General features: G+C 37.0%; 1 protein-coding gene across 2 annotated transcripts in view; it reads left to right on the top strand.

Annotated features, from left to right (window-relative positions):
• tmem214 (transmembrane protein 214) overlaps nucleotides 1-18011 on the top strand; it is a 40360-nt gene extending 22349 nt beyond the window's left edge. For both annotated transcript variants that reach the window (XM_072251355.1, XM_072251356.1), the window contains 10 exons: nucleotides 982-1083; nucleotides 2449-2590; nucleotides 5219-5310; nucleotides 7082-7130; nucleotides 7851-7964; nucleotides 10914-11031; nucleotides 14233-14329; nucleotides 14879-15047; nucleotides 15568-15719; nucleotides 16158-18011. In XM_072251355.1, coding sequence (XP_072107456.1) covers nucleotides 982-1083; nucleotides 2449-2590; nucleotides 5219-5310; nucleotides 7082-7130; nucleotides 7851-7964; nucleotides 10914-11031; nucleotides 14233-14329; nucleotides 14879-15047; nucleotides 15568-15719; nucleotides 16158-16284 — 1162 coding nt within the window. In that variant the 3' untranslated portion in view covers nucleotides 16285-18011. The remainder of the gene's footprint in view (nucleotides 1-981; nucleotides 1084-2448; nucleotides 2591-5218; nucleotides 5311-7081; nucleotides 7131-7850; nucleotides 7965-10913; nucleotides 11032-14232; nucleotides 14330-14878; nucleotides 15048-15567; nucleotides 15720-16157) is intronic.
• Nucleotides 18012-19054: the final 1043 nt, after the last annotated feature.

Raw genomic sequence — 19054 nt, 5'->3', positions numbered from 1 at the left:
TGGTGGAGCTTCTTAACAAAACTAGCTTTGTTTGCTTTTCAGATTAAGATTTAAGTGTTTACATTTTCATTCTAAAATGGCTTGCCCGATGTCAGTGATGATTTGCCTTAATTCTAAAAGTCATGTTTATTTGCAGGCATGAGTCGTGTTTTGATGTGGTGTCTGTGAGCAGGTGAAAACAGTAGCCTATTGGGTAACTTGCTGAATTCTGATTCAAATGCAATCCAAACCTGGAAATATAAATTAGACTGCAATAGTATACAGAATGCACTAAAAATGGGCAAAGACAGATGGAATTAATAAGGCAGATAAGACAGTACACCTTAAGTAGTAATAGTAAACAAAGCTGGAAAGTAATCAGGCAGCATCTGAGGTGTGTGTAACTGTTAATATTCTGGGTTGACGATCCTTTAGTTTGCCCAATCTGCAGATTCGGCTTAGATTTCTAGCATCTGCAGTGTTTTTCTTTACTTTGTCTTAAATTGCTGCTTTTTAAATCTCCAGCATAAATTGTTTTAGAAATCAAGACTACTCTGATTGTAATGTAGATGATTTTTTAAAAAATCTTACACTTGTAGGCAGTGGCTCTTTTTGCAATATCTCTAGTGGGCAACTTGTATGCAGTTGGTTCCCCAATTTGATGCTGTTGGAGTACGTTGTATACCCTCAGATTAAGCAGATTATCTTTTGACAATTTTTTTTTTGTGTTTTTAATAGCATGTGTGCCAATGCAGTGAGTTGCTGTTGAATATACACTTGCTCTTATTCTTAAGACAAAGAACTGTTGCTTTAGTGGAGCATTTGAGTTGCTGTTGTGGTCTTAACTAGCCCACATTTCATTGCTCGATCACAATTAAGAATGAAAAGTGTCATTTAGAAAAATGGGATATTAGTGAGAACTTGACAGGTGTTTACCTGATTATTTATCCCACTTGTGCTGCAGATTAAACTTTTGATCTTCTCTCTGTAATTGCGCTTTAGGATGCATTCTAACTTGTCCAAAGGATTTGGAACAATTGGACCAAAAGATTTTTTCCCACTGCTGGACTTCGCATACATGCCAAACAACTCACTTTCATCTAAGTAAGTTAGAAATTTGAATCCAATGCTAGTGTCTGAAAGCTGACCGCTTCTGGGAATGTTCTGTGTTTGAAGTTGATTTTGAGATTGTGCTTCATTAGATTTCTTCCCAAACAACACAAGTGCACAGATGAAATTAGTACTGAGAGTAAAACTGAATACTTATTCAGCCTGATTCTCAAATGATGTGATACAAATATGACAGCCAAACTGAGCTGTTTTCATAGGTACACATTCAGCTCAGCTTCAATAATATACTGAATGGTATTTGATCACACCATCTTTAATCTTATCCTGGAGTCTGCAGTTTTCAATTTAACATTTATGTATCAAACTGCTTTTGACTTGCTTTAGTATGTGGCTATTTCTTAGGCTGGGGGAAAATATCATATGAAGTACTTTGACTAGCTACGTTTAGGCTTAATGCCATTACATTACATGGGAAGATTTCAGAATTTTAAAGTAAACTAACTACTGGTATTATTGGTAAATGTGAGAACTTTACTTTCCCAAACCCTGTTCTTTACAATGTCACAAATGCGTCAGCACCATTTTTAAAGACAGCTAAAAATTACATACCTTACTGCAACATTAGAATGTTAATCTTTTTTGCTTTGTAAAATAAATGCAGTGTATTCTCAGCTGATTTATATCTATCAAAGCACTGAGTTAGAAATATTATTCAGAAGGTGTGTTGTTTCAGAGCATCTTTTTAGGTTATGAAGACATGTAGTCCTCTTTTATTGTCATTTAGTAATGCATGCATTAAAAATGATACATTATTTCCTCCGTTGTGATATCACAAAACACAGGACAGACCAAGAATGAAAAAACTGACAAAACCATGTAATTATAACATATAGTTACAAACAGTGCAACAACAATACCATAACTTGATGAAGAAGTCCATGAGCACAGTAAAGGTCAAAGTCTCTCAAATGTCCCATATCTCATGCAGACAGGAGAAGGAAGAAATTAAGAATTCTTCTTGTGGCCATGCCGACCACAACCTGACTCTGAGTCATCAGAAAACTTCGAGCTCTGATCAGCTCTCTGACATCGAGTACTGAGTGAACGATTCGACCTCCTTCTCAGTCGCCAAAAGCAGGCAAGGCCGGGGATTTTGAGGCCTACCCTCCGAAAGGTTCCTGACCACACAGTAACGACAGCAGTGAACGGGCGTTTCAGAAATTTCTCCAGATGTTCCTTTGTGCTTTCATGTCCATTCTCCAACAAATCAGAATTGTCCACAGCCCCTATCTTTGTATAACATTTAAGAGCATGGCCTATGTGGTGTAACAGCTTGTGAGCAGGGAAGTAATATTGTAATTGTTTGATAATCTGCTACCACTTTCCAAATTTTTTTAGTTTGCAGGATCAGTTGCGCCAACTTTATCCAAAGCTGAAAGTATTGGCATTTGGAGCCAAACCAGAATCTACACTACACACCTATTTTCCTTCTTTCTTGTCCAGAGCAACGCCCAACTGTCCTCCAGAAATGAAGAAAGAGGTGAGCGAGCAACCCTAATTTTGCAGCAGGCAAATGCAATTTTGAGAGATTAGTTAAGTTCTTATGTCAAGCTGCTTCCTGCAAATGCATTCTCAGTATTTAATTTCTATTTAGAAAAATACCTTGTATCTGGTTGAGATTAAATCAAGTTCCCTGAATTCTGAGGCTTTTCACTGACTTTTTTTTTTAAAAACAAAATCGAACATGGTTGTGCTTGAATTAAAGTAATTTTCCCTTGTCTAAAATCTCTTACTGATTAATATTATAGACTGGGGTGGTGAGCCTCAGGCACATGTATTCAAATTGGCATGCACAAAAGTATTGTTGGCACATGGCATGCAGTGCTGCCCCTCAATTCTTTAAACCTCATCCAGCATAAGAACATACCTAATGAATATCTTGTCAAATGATTATTTTTTTATAACCCAAGGGTAGTGAGATGTTTTTACAGGAAACCTCTCACACTGGCTTGGCACTAGCTAGATATTTGCAAGAAAACATGACATTGGATGAAATACTGTAAAGTCCTCACAGACCTGGTGTCCACATTAGTATTTGGATAATAAACAGTACAATAACAATACTATTTTAAATTGTTATTTTTCAATTACCTTTTAAAAAGATAACTTTTGAAAAGGATTTCTAAAATGCTTTATTTCAATCTCTCTTGCACCTTTATTAATAGACAACAATACATGTAATTAAGCACAGGATTTATCTTTTTTAAAGTTGATCATTGTTACTGATCCATTAATCAATGGTGATCTCTGCTGAAGGTTATGATGGCACTTCAGAGTTTTATAGAAGGTTATTGCCAGTTTGACGACACATGCTCAAAAATGTTCTCCACTCTGATTTACACCTTATGAGGAGATAGTTATATCTGTGTATTTCGAAAATGAAGACACTTCAGATTCAGATTAGTTTATTCTCATATACATCGGCGTGTAATAAGTGTCTTGTATAAAGCTTTGAGTGAATAGTTCATATGGAAGTATGAAATGCAACAATTAGTGTGAAACAACTGAATAGTGAGAGGTACCACAGAATAGTGCAAAGTTACTAGTGCAATCTGAAGTGCTTTCATATTTTTTTTGTCACCTGGAGTAAAATCTGGTGGCATAACTGACAAGATGTGAGGAGTATCAGTGGGTCAATCACAATTGCTGTTGTTTGTAGGTCTGAATTCCATGAAGTCTTTAGTATTTCTCATTCAATTAAATGGGAAATGATTTTGGTCCTAATTACAAGTTAAGGGTTTTATTTTGAAGTATAGACATTTTAACCTTACTACACCAGCACCATGTTAAAATGGCCTGGGCATGGTGACTATCATGTATTCCCCATAAAGAATGCATCTAAGTTATAGAAGGTGTTTTATATCTGTGGAACTTGACTATCTGGAACCTTGGGGAGATTAGTTTGTCAATAAAGATGATTAAAAGGAATAAAACCACAAATGAGAAAATCTGCAGATGCTAGAAATCCGGCAACAAAGTGCTGGAGGAATTCAGCAGGTGTGTGTGTGTGTGTGTGTATTTTTATACTTATATTTATATTTTTTTGATGTTTCAGGCCGAAACCCTTCGGCAAGACTGGAGACAAAAGCTGAGGAGTAGATTCAAAAGGTGGAGGGAGGGGAGAGAGAACCACCAGGTGATAGATGAAACCTGGAGGTGGAGGGATGAAGTGAAGAACTGGGAGGTTGATTGATGAGAGAGGGAAAGGGGGATTGGAAATGGAGAAAGGGGTGGTGTTGGGGGGCATTACCAGAAGTCTGAGAAATCGATGTAGATGCCATCAAGTTAGAGGCTACCCAAACGGATTATAAGGTCTTGTTCTTCCAACCCAAGTGTGGCATCATCACGACACTGGCGGAGGCCATGGATGGACATATTGGAATGGGACGTGGAATTAAAATGGGTGGCAACTGGGAGATCCTGCTTGTTCTGGTGGACTGAACGTAGATGCTCGGCAAAGCGGTCTCCCAGTCTACGTCAGGTCTCACCGATGTACAGGAGGCCACACCGGGAGCACTGAACACAGTGAATAACCCCAACAGACTTGCAGATGAAGTGTCACCTCACCTGGAAGGACTGTTTGGGGCCCTGGATGGTAGTGAGGGAGGTGTAGGGGTAGGGCTAGCACTTGTTCTGCTTGCAAGGATAAGTGCCAGGAGGGAGGTCAGTGGGGAGGGACGAATGGACAAGGGAGTTGCATAGAGTGCGATTCCTGTGGAAAGCTGAAATTGGGTGGGGGGGGGTAAGAGAGAGATGATGTGCTTGGTGGTGGGATCCCGTTGGTGGTGCCGGAAGTTTCGGAGAATTATGCGCTGGATGCGGAGGCTGGTGGGGTGCTAGGTAAGGATTCCACAACCATTCCACGGTCAAAATTGCCTATATCACATTTCTTCCCCATTCTGTTGTTTGGTCTGAACAACAACTGAACCTCTTGACCATGTTTGCATGCTTTTATGAATTGAGTTGCTCCCACATGATTGACTAGATATTTAGCATAGGTGTTCCTAATAAAGTGGCCACTGAGTGTAATGTGCTGATTCTAAATCACATCATAGGTCTTGAGCAGTTTGGTATAAAATGAAGCAAATGTCCTACTTTTAACTTCCAGCTCTTAAGATGTATGGTTGAATGTTTGACCATAGATTCTAACAGCTTCAGCGTTTGGAGACAGCTTTACACCAAACATCTTTCACAGTCCAGGTAAGTAGTCAAACTAAAAGAAATGGTGATTAACAACTTAAAGTTTAGTAGAAAAACTGAGAACCTATCCTTGTATTTATGGTAACTTGTCCGAAATCTATCTTGAGCTAGCATAAGATCCTGGTTTTTTTCTCTCTATTTTAAAAACATAGAAAACCTACAGCACAATACAGACCCTTCGGCCCACAAATGTGTGCCAAACATGTCCATCCTTAGAAATTACCTAGGGTTACCCATAGCCCAAGTGTTTATCTGAGTTCAATGCACATCTTGTCATCAGTAAGTCGAGAATGATTTTTAGCCATATATGTTGGGTTTGACAATAAGCAACTTTGTCATTGAAACCAAATGTCCAGGTCAGTGGTTGAACCCAGCCAGTGTAGTTGCCAGAAGTCATGTATGTTCGTGAGCAGCAGAATTTTGGATTCTTTTTCCCTTGCTCTGTCTCAATAATTTTAAGATGATATTGATGATCTTGTAATCTGGATTAAGTTCACTGAAATGTATTCTTTAGCAGTGTTCAATGTAGAGGGTGTGTTTATGAACTCTGGTATGAGTCAACCAATAATTTGGCAATAGCTACCAACTGTACTAGATAACTTGATTGGTAACAATTTTACTCTTACTGTACTGAGAGGGCAAAAGGGGAAATTCAGGTGATGCAAGGAGTTTTCAGTATGAACAGGGTCAATTGCAGGTCATTGAAGTAATATATCCTATTAGATAGTGATTCTTCAACCCCCCCTCTCTTTTCCCCCCCCCCCTTGCTGTTTTGGAGCTATGCCAGGATAGATCCTTGAGTAAGTGAACTGGTGCTTATTTCACTATGCATGAATCAATATCAGAAGGATCATGATGTTTCAGTTTTTGATGACATGCAAATTCTATGAGCCAGTTCTAGTTGTCATCCAAAGTTTGTATTTTTACTGTCAAAATGTTACTTGTAGAGGTGTGTGATACTGAGAAAAGGACTGGTTACTGAAATTTTAATAGTATGAAAGCCACTGGTTGCTTTTCAACATATTTAATTTACTTAATATTTTTGTGTATCTGACTTCTGGAGAGTTGCAAGATTAATGAAATGGGTACTATTATGTTGATGCCAGGAACAAAGTTAGGCTTGCCATGATATTAACAGTTGCCATCATATTGATATTTCTAACTCAGTTTCGAAGGTGACACTTGAGTGATAACTAGGTTGAAGTAGCCAAGGGTAGTATTTAGTAACATGCAGGTTAATTTGTGGTTTTAAACCCATTGTGTAGTTCTCCACTATTTTTCTTTCAGAGGTTTTGCAACATACTGCAAGGTGCCGTCAAGAATACAGACAGCTGTGTATATTTTTTATATTGAGCTATATAACTGATAATAGCATTAACTGATATTAACCAAGCTGGTTTTCATTAATTAATTTACCTTAGTGCAGCATTTAACATTAAATTTTGTTTGAGGTTACTTAATTCAAAATTTTTTTTGCAGTCCAATTGGATGCAAATACAAAAGGATTATTATCTTCATTTTCCCCTGACAAAGATGTGACCTCCATTTAATTTCATGTTATATAAATCTTTCTGATGAAAAGTTATATTAAAGTCACTTTTATCTTTTTATACTATAAATCTATGGTGCTAAGATGTGAGAAATCAAATGTTTACTCATACAGCACTTTACATGCATGTTTGAATAGTTGAAATTTTGTTTTACTAGCATAGTTGATATAATTTCCAAGGTGAAAAATGTATTGCATATTGAGTGATGATTTTTATTTCAGTCTTCTGCTAAATCGTCTTTTGGAAACCTGGGACAACATTCCAGTCAAGGTAACACAGCAGTTGTTTAAGCAATTTTGATGTTGGAAAGTGTTACTATTAAATTATTTATGGCCTTGGTTTCATTAGCTTTTGCCTGAGCACTAATTGGAATAGAATTGGGGACATTATAACGTTGTTGGGACACAATTCAAATTGATGCAATTCCTTGTATTCCGAAATTTTGCAGTTTTTGGAACGGAGTTGAAATATTGCTCTAATACATAAATGTATGGAGCTGGTGGTTTCAGTAACTATGTATCTGTGACTGAGTGAAGAGTTGTGAATTCTGTTTAGTTAAAGAATTTGTGCCATACAATGTGAGATTTGCTTTATCCTCTACCACAGGCAAAAACATCTTGATGTGATCTTTAACATGGGGTAGTATGGCCACCAATACTACTTGGAATCTGAAGTGTTCCAAATTACAAAATTAGGAAATTTGTAATTAAGTAACTGGTCCATTGTTGACTTCTCTTTTATTATAGGAGTGTTACTGTTTAATATATTTCTTGGAAGTTTGTAATAGTGAAAGCAAATTAAATAACACTGAACCATTGTCATAGCAAAAAAAAATCTTTGGTCATCAGTAAATGAGTGGGAAAAATATACCTCTAAAAATGACAGGTAATGAGCAATCATTGGTTTTATTAATGTGCTCAGTGTTTAATTTTTTTAAATGTACATGTATGCTTGCATAAATAAGTGAACTTTGAAGATCCCTCATTGCAGGTGCAGAAATCTCTGCAGGAAACAGTGCGGTCATTTAAAGTAACAAATGAAGAACTGTCTGGAAAGGGTACCTTGAATTCACAAGAAATAAATGCCTGCGACACTGCATGCAATGTAAGAGTTTAAATAAACTTAATATTTGTGCGCATGCATTAGTATTGGGAAATTACATTATTATTTCTTCTGTTTTATTTGCATGGGAATGTCTGTGGCTGGTCTTGTATACAAGCCTGAATTAATTTTCATTTCCTTTTGTTCCCCCAAGATTTTGTCTCAAAACCTAAGTTGAATATGGTTGTCACTGGTGATGTCCTTTAACTTTATAATTGATTTATTGTCACATGTACTGAGATACAGCAGATAAATTTTGCATGCCATCCAGATTTTAAGACACAAGTAGAACATAGGGAAAAGTAAAGGCATAATGCAGAATCAGAATGATGTTTGTTATCACTGAGTCATGTGAAATTATTTTATGGCAGCAGTACAGTGCAGTGACATTAAATTACTATAAATTAGTGCAAAAATGAATAAAGGAATTGTCTGTGGGTTTATGGACTTTTCAGAAATCCTAATGGCTAGGGGAAGACCTAGTTCCTAAATCATTGAGTATGGGGCTTAGGCTCCTGTGCCTCCTTCCTGGTAGTAGTAACAAGAGGGTGTATCCTGGATGATGAGGATCCCATTTCTTGAAGATGTCCTTAGTGATAGAGCAGGTTGTCCCCATGATGGAACTGAATAAGTCTGCAACCTTCTGCAGTCTCTTAGACTTTTGCAATCCCATGCATTGGAACCTCCATGCCAGGCTGTGATGCAGAATGCTCTCCACCATATATTTATAGAAATTTGTAAAAGTCTTTACTATACCAAGGGTCCTTAGATTTCTAACACAGTTGAGCCACGGACATGCCACCTTCATTATGGCATCAATATGTTGAGCCCAAGATGGATCTCAGATGTTGATACCCAGGAACTTGAAGCTGCTCACGCTTTTCACCACTGACCCCACAATTGGGACTGGTTTGTTCTCACGACTTCATGAATCCTCATTCAATACCTCTGTCTTGCTGATGTTGAATGTGAGGCTGTTGCTTCATTAGTCGGGCATCTGAACAATCTCAGTCCTATACACCTGATTATCATCTGAGATCTTACCAACAACTCTGTCAAATGTGAATTTATAGGTGGTGTTTGAGTTGTGCTTAAGCACAGAAAATGCAGTGGAAATAGACACTAAGGTATAACAGCTGCAATGTACTAAATTGTGAGATCAGGACTTTGTCTTTTTTTTTCTTGAGCTCTATTCAAACATCTAGCAACACGATTGAACAGTCCATGTGAGCATGATCGGGTTGGGAGGGGTCTTTGTTTTGGCTGCATCATCTCTGAGCCAGCAGGAAATGTAGACAAAGTCTGTAGACAAAATGCTGGCTTTCGTGATGTTCTGAGCTGTGTCTACACCTCTTTGCAATTTTTTTTTTAAGTCTTGAGCTGAGCTGTTCCCATTCCTGGTCAGATCCCACTTGGAGTACTGTGCTCAGTTCTGGTCACCTCACTACAGGAAGGATGTGGAAACCATAGAAAGGGTGCAGAGGAGATCTACAAGGATGTTGCCTGGATTGGGGAGCATGCCTTATGAGAATAGCTTGAGTGAACTCGGCCTTTTCTCCTTGGAGTAACAGAGGATGAGAGGTGACTTGATAAAGGTGTACAAGATAATGAGAGGCATTGATCGTGTGGATAGTCAGAGGCTGTTCCCCAGGATGAAACGGTTAGCACGACAGGGCATAGTTTTAAGGCGCTTGAAAGTAGGAACAGAGGAGATGTCAGGATTAAGTTCTTTTTTTTACGCAGAGAGGTGAGTGCGTGGAATGGGCTGCTGGCGGCAGTGGTGGAGGTGGAAACAATAGGGTCTTTTAAGACTCTTGGATAGCTACCTGGAGTTTAGAAGAATAGAAGGCTATGGGTAAGCCTAGGTAGTTCTAAGCTAGGGACATGTTCAGCACAGCTTTGTGGGCCAAAGGGCCTGTATTGTGCTGTATGTTTTCTATGTTTCCAAGCAATGATACATCAGGATAGGATGCTGCCCATTGTGCATTGATTAGAAATTAATGTCACTGGGGCATGCCAAATTGCCTCAGGCTTTGGACATAGTAGGGGTGCTGGTGTACCACCTTGGCCATGGTGTATACGTGGTCAGACCAACTGGTGATATTTACACATCGGCACCATTTATATCATGAGTGTCTATGGAGTAGAGTAAGGGGCTGTGAATGTAGCCTTGCGGGAGACCAGGGAGATCGTGGCAGATGTTGCAGACTGTCTTCTGGTATATTGATCCAGAAGCTAAGCATTCATTCCAAAATTCCCTCATGATGGTGATGAGCTGTTGTCTTGCATCATTACATTCTTTGAAGGCATACCTGCCATTTCAGTAACTGCTAAGTTGCAGGATTTTGGACCCAGTGATGGAACATGCAGGTGGTAGTGGTGGATATCTGCACCTGTTCTTCTCCAGTCCTGGTCCTTGGAGCATGTTAAGATGAGATACCACTTTCTACTTATCAGTCTGAATCTAATTCTATTCTGCTGCCACCTTACTTAGCTTCATTATCTTGTTTATGAAAACCTTTCGTCCTAAATTAAGAAAATCATTTTAAAAATGAGGAAGTCTTGCTTTTCTCTGGCTTTCACTTTCACATTCTGACAGCCTTTTTGAGAGGCAGTTACCTCTGTTTGAAATGCAGAATTAGACTTCCAGTGATATGGAATTAAAAAATGGTGGACGATGTTTGCTTTTCTAAAGTGATGTAGAATATCTCTCGTCTGAATATAAGACAGATAGTAACACATCTGAAAGAGAACACTTTCAGCACATTCGGACTCTTTGGCTATATTTGTGTGCTTGATGGTCATTGTGGTTTGAAGTTTAAATGGCCTTAGTTGATTAAATGCAAAATGTGAATGCCAGATTGTGGGCCTGCTCTTCGTCTTTTTGTGATCAATTGGAGAGCAATATTTTTAGTAATGGATATTAAAAATGTTCACATGTCCATTTTCCAGAATCTTTTGCAGAAGTTGAGAGGCGGTGGCTTTCCCTGGTTTCGTCTGTTACTTGTCCTATTGATTTTTACTGCAGGCTTTGTACTGCATGATATTAAAGTACACGGATCCTTCAATGGTTAGTAAAATTAATTGTCATGGTTGAATGTTACTATTTTTTTTCTTTTGAAGATACTTGATAATGTTCTGGCTGCAATGAATGTGGTCTACCAAGTTAGTGACTGCTTTAAGCACCTTGTTTTACTCCAAACACATATGTTGGGGTAGGTGGTGTTAATGAGGTCTCATTTGTTGGAGTTTTTTTTTATATATTGAAGACTTGCAGTGATTTGCTCTTTCAGTTTTAAAACTTTTATTTGTCACTATTTAAATTTCAAATGTATTAAGTGTCTTGTAAGAGAAAAATGCAGAGCAATCCCTCTTGAGAGTGTTTAAATTATACTTTTCAAACATTAAGCTATAACTTGAAATAGCATGATTTTAGTTGGTAACTAAATAGACCACTTGAATCAGCTCTGGAATTTTGAAAGTTGGCACATGTATAGTCCATCTTTATTCCTAACCTTTTTACTCTGCTTGTGGATAGCATTTTGCTCGCCATGATGCCTTACTACAAAGCCACATCAGAAATTGGCTAGTCACCAATGGAATACAAAGATATGAATGTAATTTGTAGTTGTAAGCTATTAAGATGAATCTGTTCAGCAGTCATTGAAGATTGTTGGATGCTGATCTGGTTGTGGCAAGGCTTCAGGAGGTACAAAGAGCTATCTACAAGCCAAGGGCATTCATTGTGGTGAAAAATGTTCACTGTGCAAACAATTATTTTTGCACTCTTGATACAAAATGTTATGCACTGCTGAAGAACGGAGATGAAGAATTTCTGTAGCCAGAGAGTGGTGAATCTATAGCATTCATTGCTCCAGGCAGCTGTGGAGGCCAAGTCATTGGGTATATTTAAGGCAGAGGTTGATAGATTCTTGATTAGATAGGGGATGTGGGGAGAAGGCAGAACACTGGGGCTGAGAGGGAAATGGATCAGCCATAATGAAATGGTGGAGCAGGCTTGTTGGGCCAAATGTTTCTTATGGTCTTTAAAAAAATTAGAACTAAGTTCAGGGTTGAAAGTTAAAGGATTTATTCTCAAGAGTTTAATGGATATTTTGGCTCCTGTCACCTAAAGGAATACAATTGTTGATTTAATTGTCAAGGCTGCGTAAGTTTTTAACTTGTAGGGGTGTAAAGGCATATGAATTAAAGGCTGGAGGTACAAATTTCTATGGAACAATACCCAGATGCTGGCCATTTTGCTGTGAAATTTGTTTACAGATGATAAAAATTGACATTGAGGATCTTAACATCAGCTTGTATAAATTAATAAGCAGAAGAATGAAAGTGTTTGAGTTCAGTGTGAAATATTCACTTTCCAAAAGGATAATGAGAAGCAATATAATAATGCAATATTAAAGGAATTATGGAAATGTATATCAAGGAATTATACAGAATCTTTTAACGGACAGGGCAAGTTGAAAAGGCATTGGTATATTTTAAAATTGTATTGGCTTTGTGGAGTAACATGAAACATGAACAGGCTGTGCTGAGATTTGGAAAATGCTCGTCAGGCCTGTGTTCAATTTTGGCTATCATATTTTTAATTAAAAAATCCTTGGTGAGGGTGTAGAAGGGATTTGTCAGAACAGTCCAGGGATGAGACTTGCAAGAGTTGAGATGTTTTCAAATGGTTAAGAATTGTTTATTGCTTAATATCAGAATAAAAATCCATACAAATTGTGACAGATGGCAGCTCACAAAATTGGCAATTGTGTAAATCCTTTCTGCTTTTATGGGTGATTTTTAGAGGCCTTAAAGGTCAACACCCCACCCCTTATTGGCATTTTAGATACACACCTCAACTTGCCTGGATCCTGTCCCAGAATATTTATTTACCTGAGTAATTAGTTAAGTAAGAAGGGTTTGCATAACACCAGACCTCACCACCTCATTTCTCCCACAATATTTTAAGACCGCTTTCATGGTCTATATTTGGCTGATGATTGTGCAGAACAAATTCTTTACAGAAGCATAGGCCAAGCTCAAGTAACTTTTGGCAGTTAGCCAGCAGATTGTTTATAATCTAGAGTGTAAGGAAGCCATTTCCTCTGTTTCTACAAATCCTGAACTCAATTTCAAAGGCATGAGAAGTCAGTTTGGTCAATTTATAAACTTATTTGTTATACTATTTCTTACAGACTAGTTATGGGGATATATTGGGTTCATTTTGCTTGATGAAAAGATGGTTAGTTACTAGAGAGGTATGCTGAAAACTTAAGTTTGCATTTGCAGAGGGGTAAACAGGATAGAGATGGTTTTACTATTCACATTTCAAGTTGAGTATATTCAATGTTTTGGATGAAGTTGAAATTTTGTAAATTTTAAATTCTTTAACATGACTCTTTCATTTTGATTGCTCTAATTTCTGTTGAATCGTGCATATGGAGTTCTGCTTTATAGCGCTCAGTTCTCATGAATGTTGAGGGAATGTTCACCAATGCCTTGTTCATATGAGGCACGTATAGCCATATAACAAGTGTGCTGGAACTGCCAATCTCAAGCTTGATTATTGATACCTAACTTGCCTGCGTATTGCAAGTGTATACAGGAAATTGCTATATTTTACCATATTTGATGGAAGGGCATCATAGATTTGAAGCTGGTTCAGGACCTATCAAAGTTTGACAGTGTCTTCCAGCAAGAAATGCAAGTTGGATTGACTATCTCTAGCAATCTACTTACTCTTGTGCTGTCTTCACAAGTGGTAGATTCCAATACATCAGTTTGCAAGATCAACTCTTGTAAATAGAAAAATGTAAAATCATTGGATTTGGTTATTGTAGAAATACAGATGTATGATGCCATTTGAATTTAGACAATTTGTGATATTAAAATAGTTCAGTAACTTCCTATGATCCATTAAGGAAAAACAGTGTTAGCTAATCTTTCAATCAGACTTTATTTATACTCTATTCAATCACATTTTATAGGGAGAAGTTTTCAATCACACAAGTGAGCTTGGATGTGTTCCTTGTAAGATAAAAATGCTTAAGATATGCTTATTGATGTGTTTGTGCCTAATGTGAATTCTTTAGAAAACCTCAGACAGAATTTATAATGTGGATTCTGCTTTCAGATATGTATTTTGCTGGGGGCATATTCATAAACTTGGTATGATTTTAAACCATTGAAATCACTTTTCTAAAAAAAAGCATGTGAATATTATTCGTACTTTCCAGCTATTGATCCTGTTTATTATCTTCCTCAGCCTCGTCTTCAGCTCATATCCTACAACAGTCGGGAGTGATGTCTGTATCTCAGCAGGCGTGGAATAAAGTTTCTTACTATTCAAAGCAAGGATATAGGTGGGTGCAATTGATCAAACTTGTACTCGCAGGAGGAACAATGTTACAGAGTAGTCAAATCATATCAGATTTCCATTAAATCTTTTTCATTTCAGATTTGTTAAAATTTTATATTTTTAAATGGTCATACAATACAGTTAATTTTTCCAGCTGATAAGATGGGGTGGAGGAGGTTATTGAGACTAGTGGGACTTGGGTGAGGGGAGGGGGGAGGAATAGAGGTATGAAACCAGTGGATGCTCCTATACCTGTTGTGAAATTATTTCTCCAATTTCCAATTGTATTCAACTTTCATTTAAAAGAATTATTCCAAAGAATTTGCATACAGTGAATAAACCGACTTGACTTCAAAGTTGTTTTATGATTAGCCTGGTGTCTGTCATCAAACAGTGCACGATGCTTTCTCTCATAATATTTATTTGAAATCTGAGGTTTTCTGTAACATGAATTTACAAAATGGAGACTTGAATATGATCTATAAGCTTATCTCCATCTTTAAAGTGCATTTTATGCTGACTGTCCACATGATTCTGTTTATCATTTTCACAGCTGGATAGAAACAAATACTCCTCATTATTATTCAGAAGCTGTAAGTCTGTTTGGACCAAGTCTTGAACTGGGTTGGACAAAGCTATCTGAATCAGCTGTGTATATAAAGGAGAAGTTATTGATTCATATTGCATGGATCATTGAAAATCTGCCCAGGTTTACAGAGTGGGTAAGTAATGTTTTCATCATTCCATGCATTCAACTAATTTTGATGGAGACTTGTGCAATATGTTTATAAATGCAAAGCGAATACATCAGGTCACTGTAACATAATGAATTGTCACTTTACGTTCATGTTTTGCATGGTTTGATAACAATTTGGTACTAATGCAAAAATGCACAGTGAAATCCCACTGTCTCCATTTTTTGCTCTATATATATATTTGCTCTATATATATATATATATATATATATATATATATATATATATATTTGCTCTATATATATATATATATATATTTATATATTTATATCTATCTCTCAAATGGTAAAGTGGTTATTTTGCATAATTGATAGATGCTCTAATTGTATTGCACTGTCTTTGCTATATATTTCACAAATGGAGTTCAGGTGCTGTGTTGCTCAAGTGGATTCTAATTTGCATGGTACTTCATACATTTGTGAAAATCAAGACTAAATACAATGTGAAGTCTATAGTGCCCTGATTCACTTTGTCTTGTCTCTTCTAGCTTCATTCTAATATACCGGACGCAGTGTTTCACTTTGTAGAATATGTCAAGGAAATGCTTCTCTTTATCCATCAGAATTATATATTACCAGCTGTGGAATATACAAAAATAGTGATAATACAGTGGTGGAAACTATTCGTTAATTCTTGCGAGTAAGTATCTGTTCTGTTATCTACAGTTGTATTTTTCTTTTTTTCCCCCAAGCTGTTTGGAGCCAGCGTAAATCATTTGCGGAGAAATTCGGTGTGTCTTAGCTACTTCTGCGGTACAGCACTTCTGGTCGTTTTATTTGAGTACATTGAAAACTTCCAGTTCAAGATCATCTGACTGTTCGATATTATTATTGATGTACAGTAAATAAGGTGCACCCCCAGGTACTTGTAGGTCCTCTCCATGTACTCACCATCAATAGTAACAGGGAGCAATCATGGGGAAGTATCACTGGATGAGCCAGATGCTGAACCATTAGTATTTCCAGCATTTACTTTATCCGATGATAGTTTGCGAATGCATACTCAGTTAGCCTCATCTTTTAGCTAGCATTTGTAATCTTACTTAAATTTTTTTTTAACACCTTTGCCAAACTTTAGGAACGAAATCAATTGGGACTGTATGAGGAAACATCTTGTGAATGCCACCCAAGTAACGTGGAGTTATCTGCAAAATACTACTACCGCTATCAAAAACTGGGCTGCCTCAATGATCTCCAATCATTAAACAAGAAGCATGTTTGTGTTATTTTGGGAGTAGCGATTGTACAGTTTCAGCAATTTTGAGGCAATTAGAATTTTCTGCTGCCAAGAGCATAGAGATTCAGTTGAACTGAAAGTACAAATTCCACTTTCATTTATAAAAAAACTTACATCAAATGCATGTTTTTTGTACCCAGTTTTTCCAAAATTTTGGTGTCTCTACACTGTATTTACAAGTTCTTTGCTTTATAATTTTGGATGAAAAAACATCAATACCTATTAATGTGCTATAAATTGCTGTTCACACTGATAATTTTGATTCCAGGTAGTATACTGAATATAGTATTTTAATGAATATCCAATATTATACAAATCAATTGTACACTGTTGGCACCATGTGTACAAAATGATTGCAATGTTAACAGCTGATGGCTAGTCTATCAATATTGCTGGTTCGTGTTCAGTTACTACATTAACAAGTCAAAGACATTAACATTGCATGCAGTCTATCAAGAATTTCCATGTGAAATATGGTTTGTAACAAATATGGGTATCTAAGTTCAATAGTACTTGTATGTCACCTTGAAATGGACTCCTTGAAACAGGTTGAAAATCTGTAATTTAAATCTATTTACAGCTCTTGAATATTTGAAATTCTAATAAATGACCTTGAAACAATTTTTGTATTTGTAAAAGCAACTTTTGCCTCATGCTATTAATTATAGTACACGTTTTAACACCAGAATGTTGTCATGTGGCCATCACATTGTGTAGAATTTCTTTTCTGAAAGTGGCACAGTGGCAAAACAGGTGTCTGCTTAATCATAATTTAAAATGCAATCTGGTTATACTAAACATAGTCAATTACAGGGCAAATTATACAGGCATTTTGTTTCTATTTTGCTGGTGCTGCAATTGTAACAGTTTAAAATTCAGTGAAGATGTGTAATTTTAAGATCTGTATTTGGCTATACCTAACTTAAGAAAACAATTGGATGATAAATGAAATATCATCAGTTATCTAATGTGTATTTTGCCTGTGTCCTTGTGACTGTTCCTTTAGAATCCAGATGTAGAACTCAATGTCCTGATCTGAAAAGATGTAAATTTTTTTTGAAGAAATCTACAAATGGATGTTTGATCATGCTTTGTGTCAATGTTTCATTTCAGAAGGCAAATGTAAGACTGATTCATTTGCAAATATAATAGTTAGTTTCTCTTTCTTGCTCCCCGCCCACCCCCGATGGCATCTATAAATTGCAGCAACAACAAATGTTCTTTCAAATGGTTAAAATAGTACTGACTTTGTCTCATTAAATATCATCAGGAGTTCAGTGATTCTGTAAATGAAGAGCCAATATTTTCATTCAGATCTTGTTCCAAATAAATTTGAACAGTGTTTCAAGTTGCTATTTAATTACTTTTTGTCAATGTCACTTTGGTGCACTGTATTCAAATTTGATTGTATATACTGTAAAATGTCCTTTGGTTATCCCTTCATCTGGCTCCATTTATAGGTGACATTTTGTTTTGCTATTGCAATGGAGCACCTGCCTTGTTCAACGACTAATTTATTAAAGGGTAATTTTAACAGGGGCGAATTCTACAATGTACATATGGACCGGAATGCTGGTTAGTGAAACTTTGGCAAGCTGGTTATATTTTATTTCTATTGCAGGAGAAGTTTCTTGTCTTTAAATGTAAATTTCAATTGTGAATTAATCCCTGGTGAAAATAAATGGTATTGAATTAGTCGTTTGAATCTTTAATCTTAATTTCATTCTAAATTGTTCAATATTCTTTAATCTATGAATTTTTAACAAAACACACTGCTGGTTTTTCAAAAATATCTTGAGCTGGTAATACTGGGGTAGTGATTAGTTGGGTATGGAAATAGCAAGTTCCCTGCTGAAGGGTCTTGGCCCGAAACATCGACTACTTGTTTTTTCCATCGATGCTGCCTGGCCTACTGAATCTTCCAGCATCTTGTGTGTGTTGTTAGTGATTAGTTGAGCGGTTTACTTTGGTTTGCTGAACGGGAACGTTCTCAATTTGAGAGATGGAAAGAGTTTTCTCACTTCCACCTTCCTGAAGATACGGTTACACTGTGTTGGGTGTTTGCAGTTCTAATAAGAAGCATCTCTGAAAGGCAAACACCTCTGTATTGAAACTGACCAAAAATCAAACCTCAAGGGTGACCATGATGTTGTGGAACGAAGTAACTGCAAAGAATCTGGATAGGAAATAGCATGAGTGCTATTGGGGAAAAGTCCCATTGAACAAAATGCAAAGCAATGGTTGAGTGTCTAATTGCATGTTAATGTGAACATCAAGGGTGGAACAAACTCAGTTTTCTGGGTGCATTGAACTTGAGAAATGCAGAAGTTTGTTTGCTTTCTATACATCTCACTTGACCTATTTCCAGTTGAGAAGAATTAAGCTTCACATTTCTACCCTGTTGAATACTCAAGGATTTTGGAGATAAAGCCATTGTGTGCTGCTTTCATTTCAACTTGACATTCCCACACCCAGCCCATCTGTGGTAGGCCTTCTCCACTACCCTCAAATGCTAACTAGAGGAACAAATGCTTATTCAACTTGGGTAGACAAAGCAGAGTCAATGGATGTTGTATACTTGTATTTTCAGAAGGCTTTTGACAAGGTGCTGCACGTGAAGCTGCTTAACAAGATACGAGCTATGGTATTACAGGAAAGATACTATCATAGATGTAAGACTGACTGTCAGGAGAGTGGGAATAAAAGGGGCCTCTTATGGTTGGCTGCCTGTGATTAGT

Source organism: Mobula birostris, chromosome 2 (genome assembly GCF_030028105.1).
Source record: "Mobula birostris isolate sMobBir1 chromosome 2, sMobBir1.hap1, whole genome shotgun sequence".
Classification (NCBI taxonomy): domain Eukaryota; kingdom Metazoa; phylum Chordata; class Chondrichthyes; order Myliobatiformes; family Myliobatidae; genus Mobula; species Mobula birostris.
This window is presented reverse-complemented; position numbering and strand designations above follow the sequence as displayed.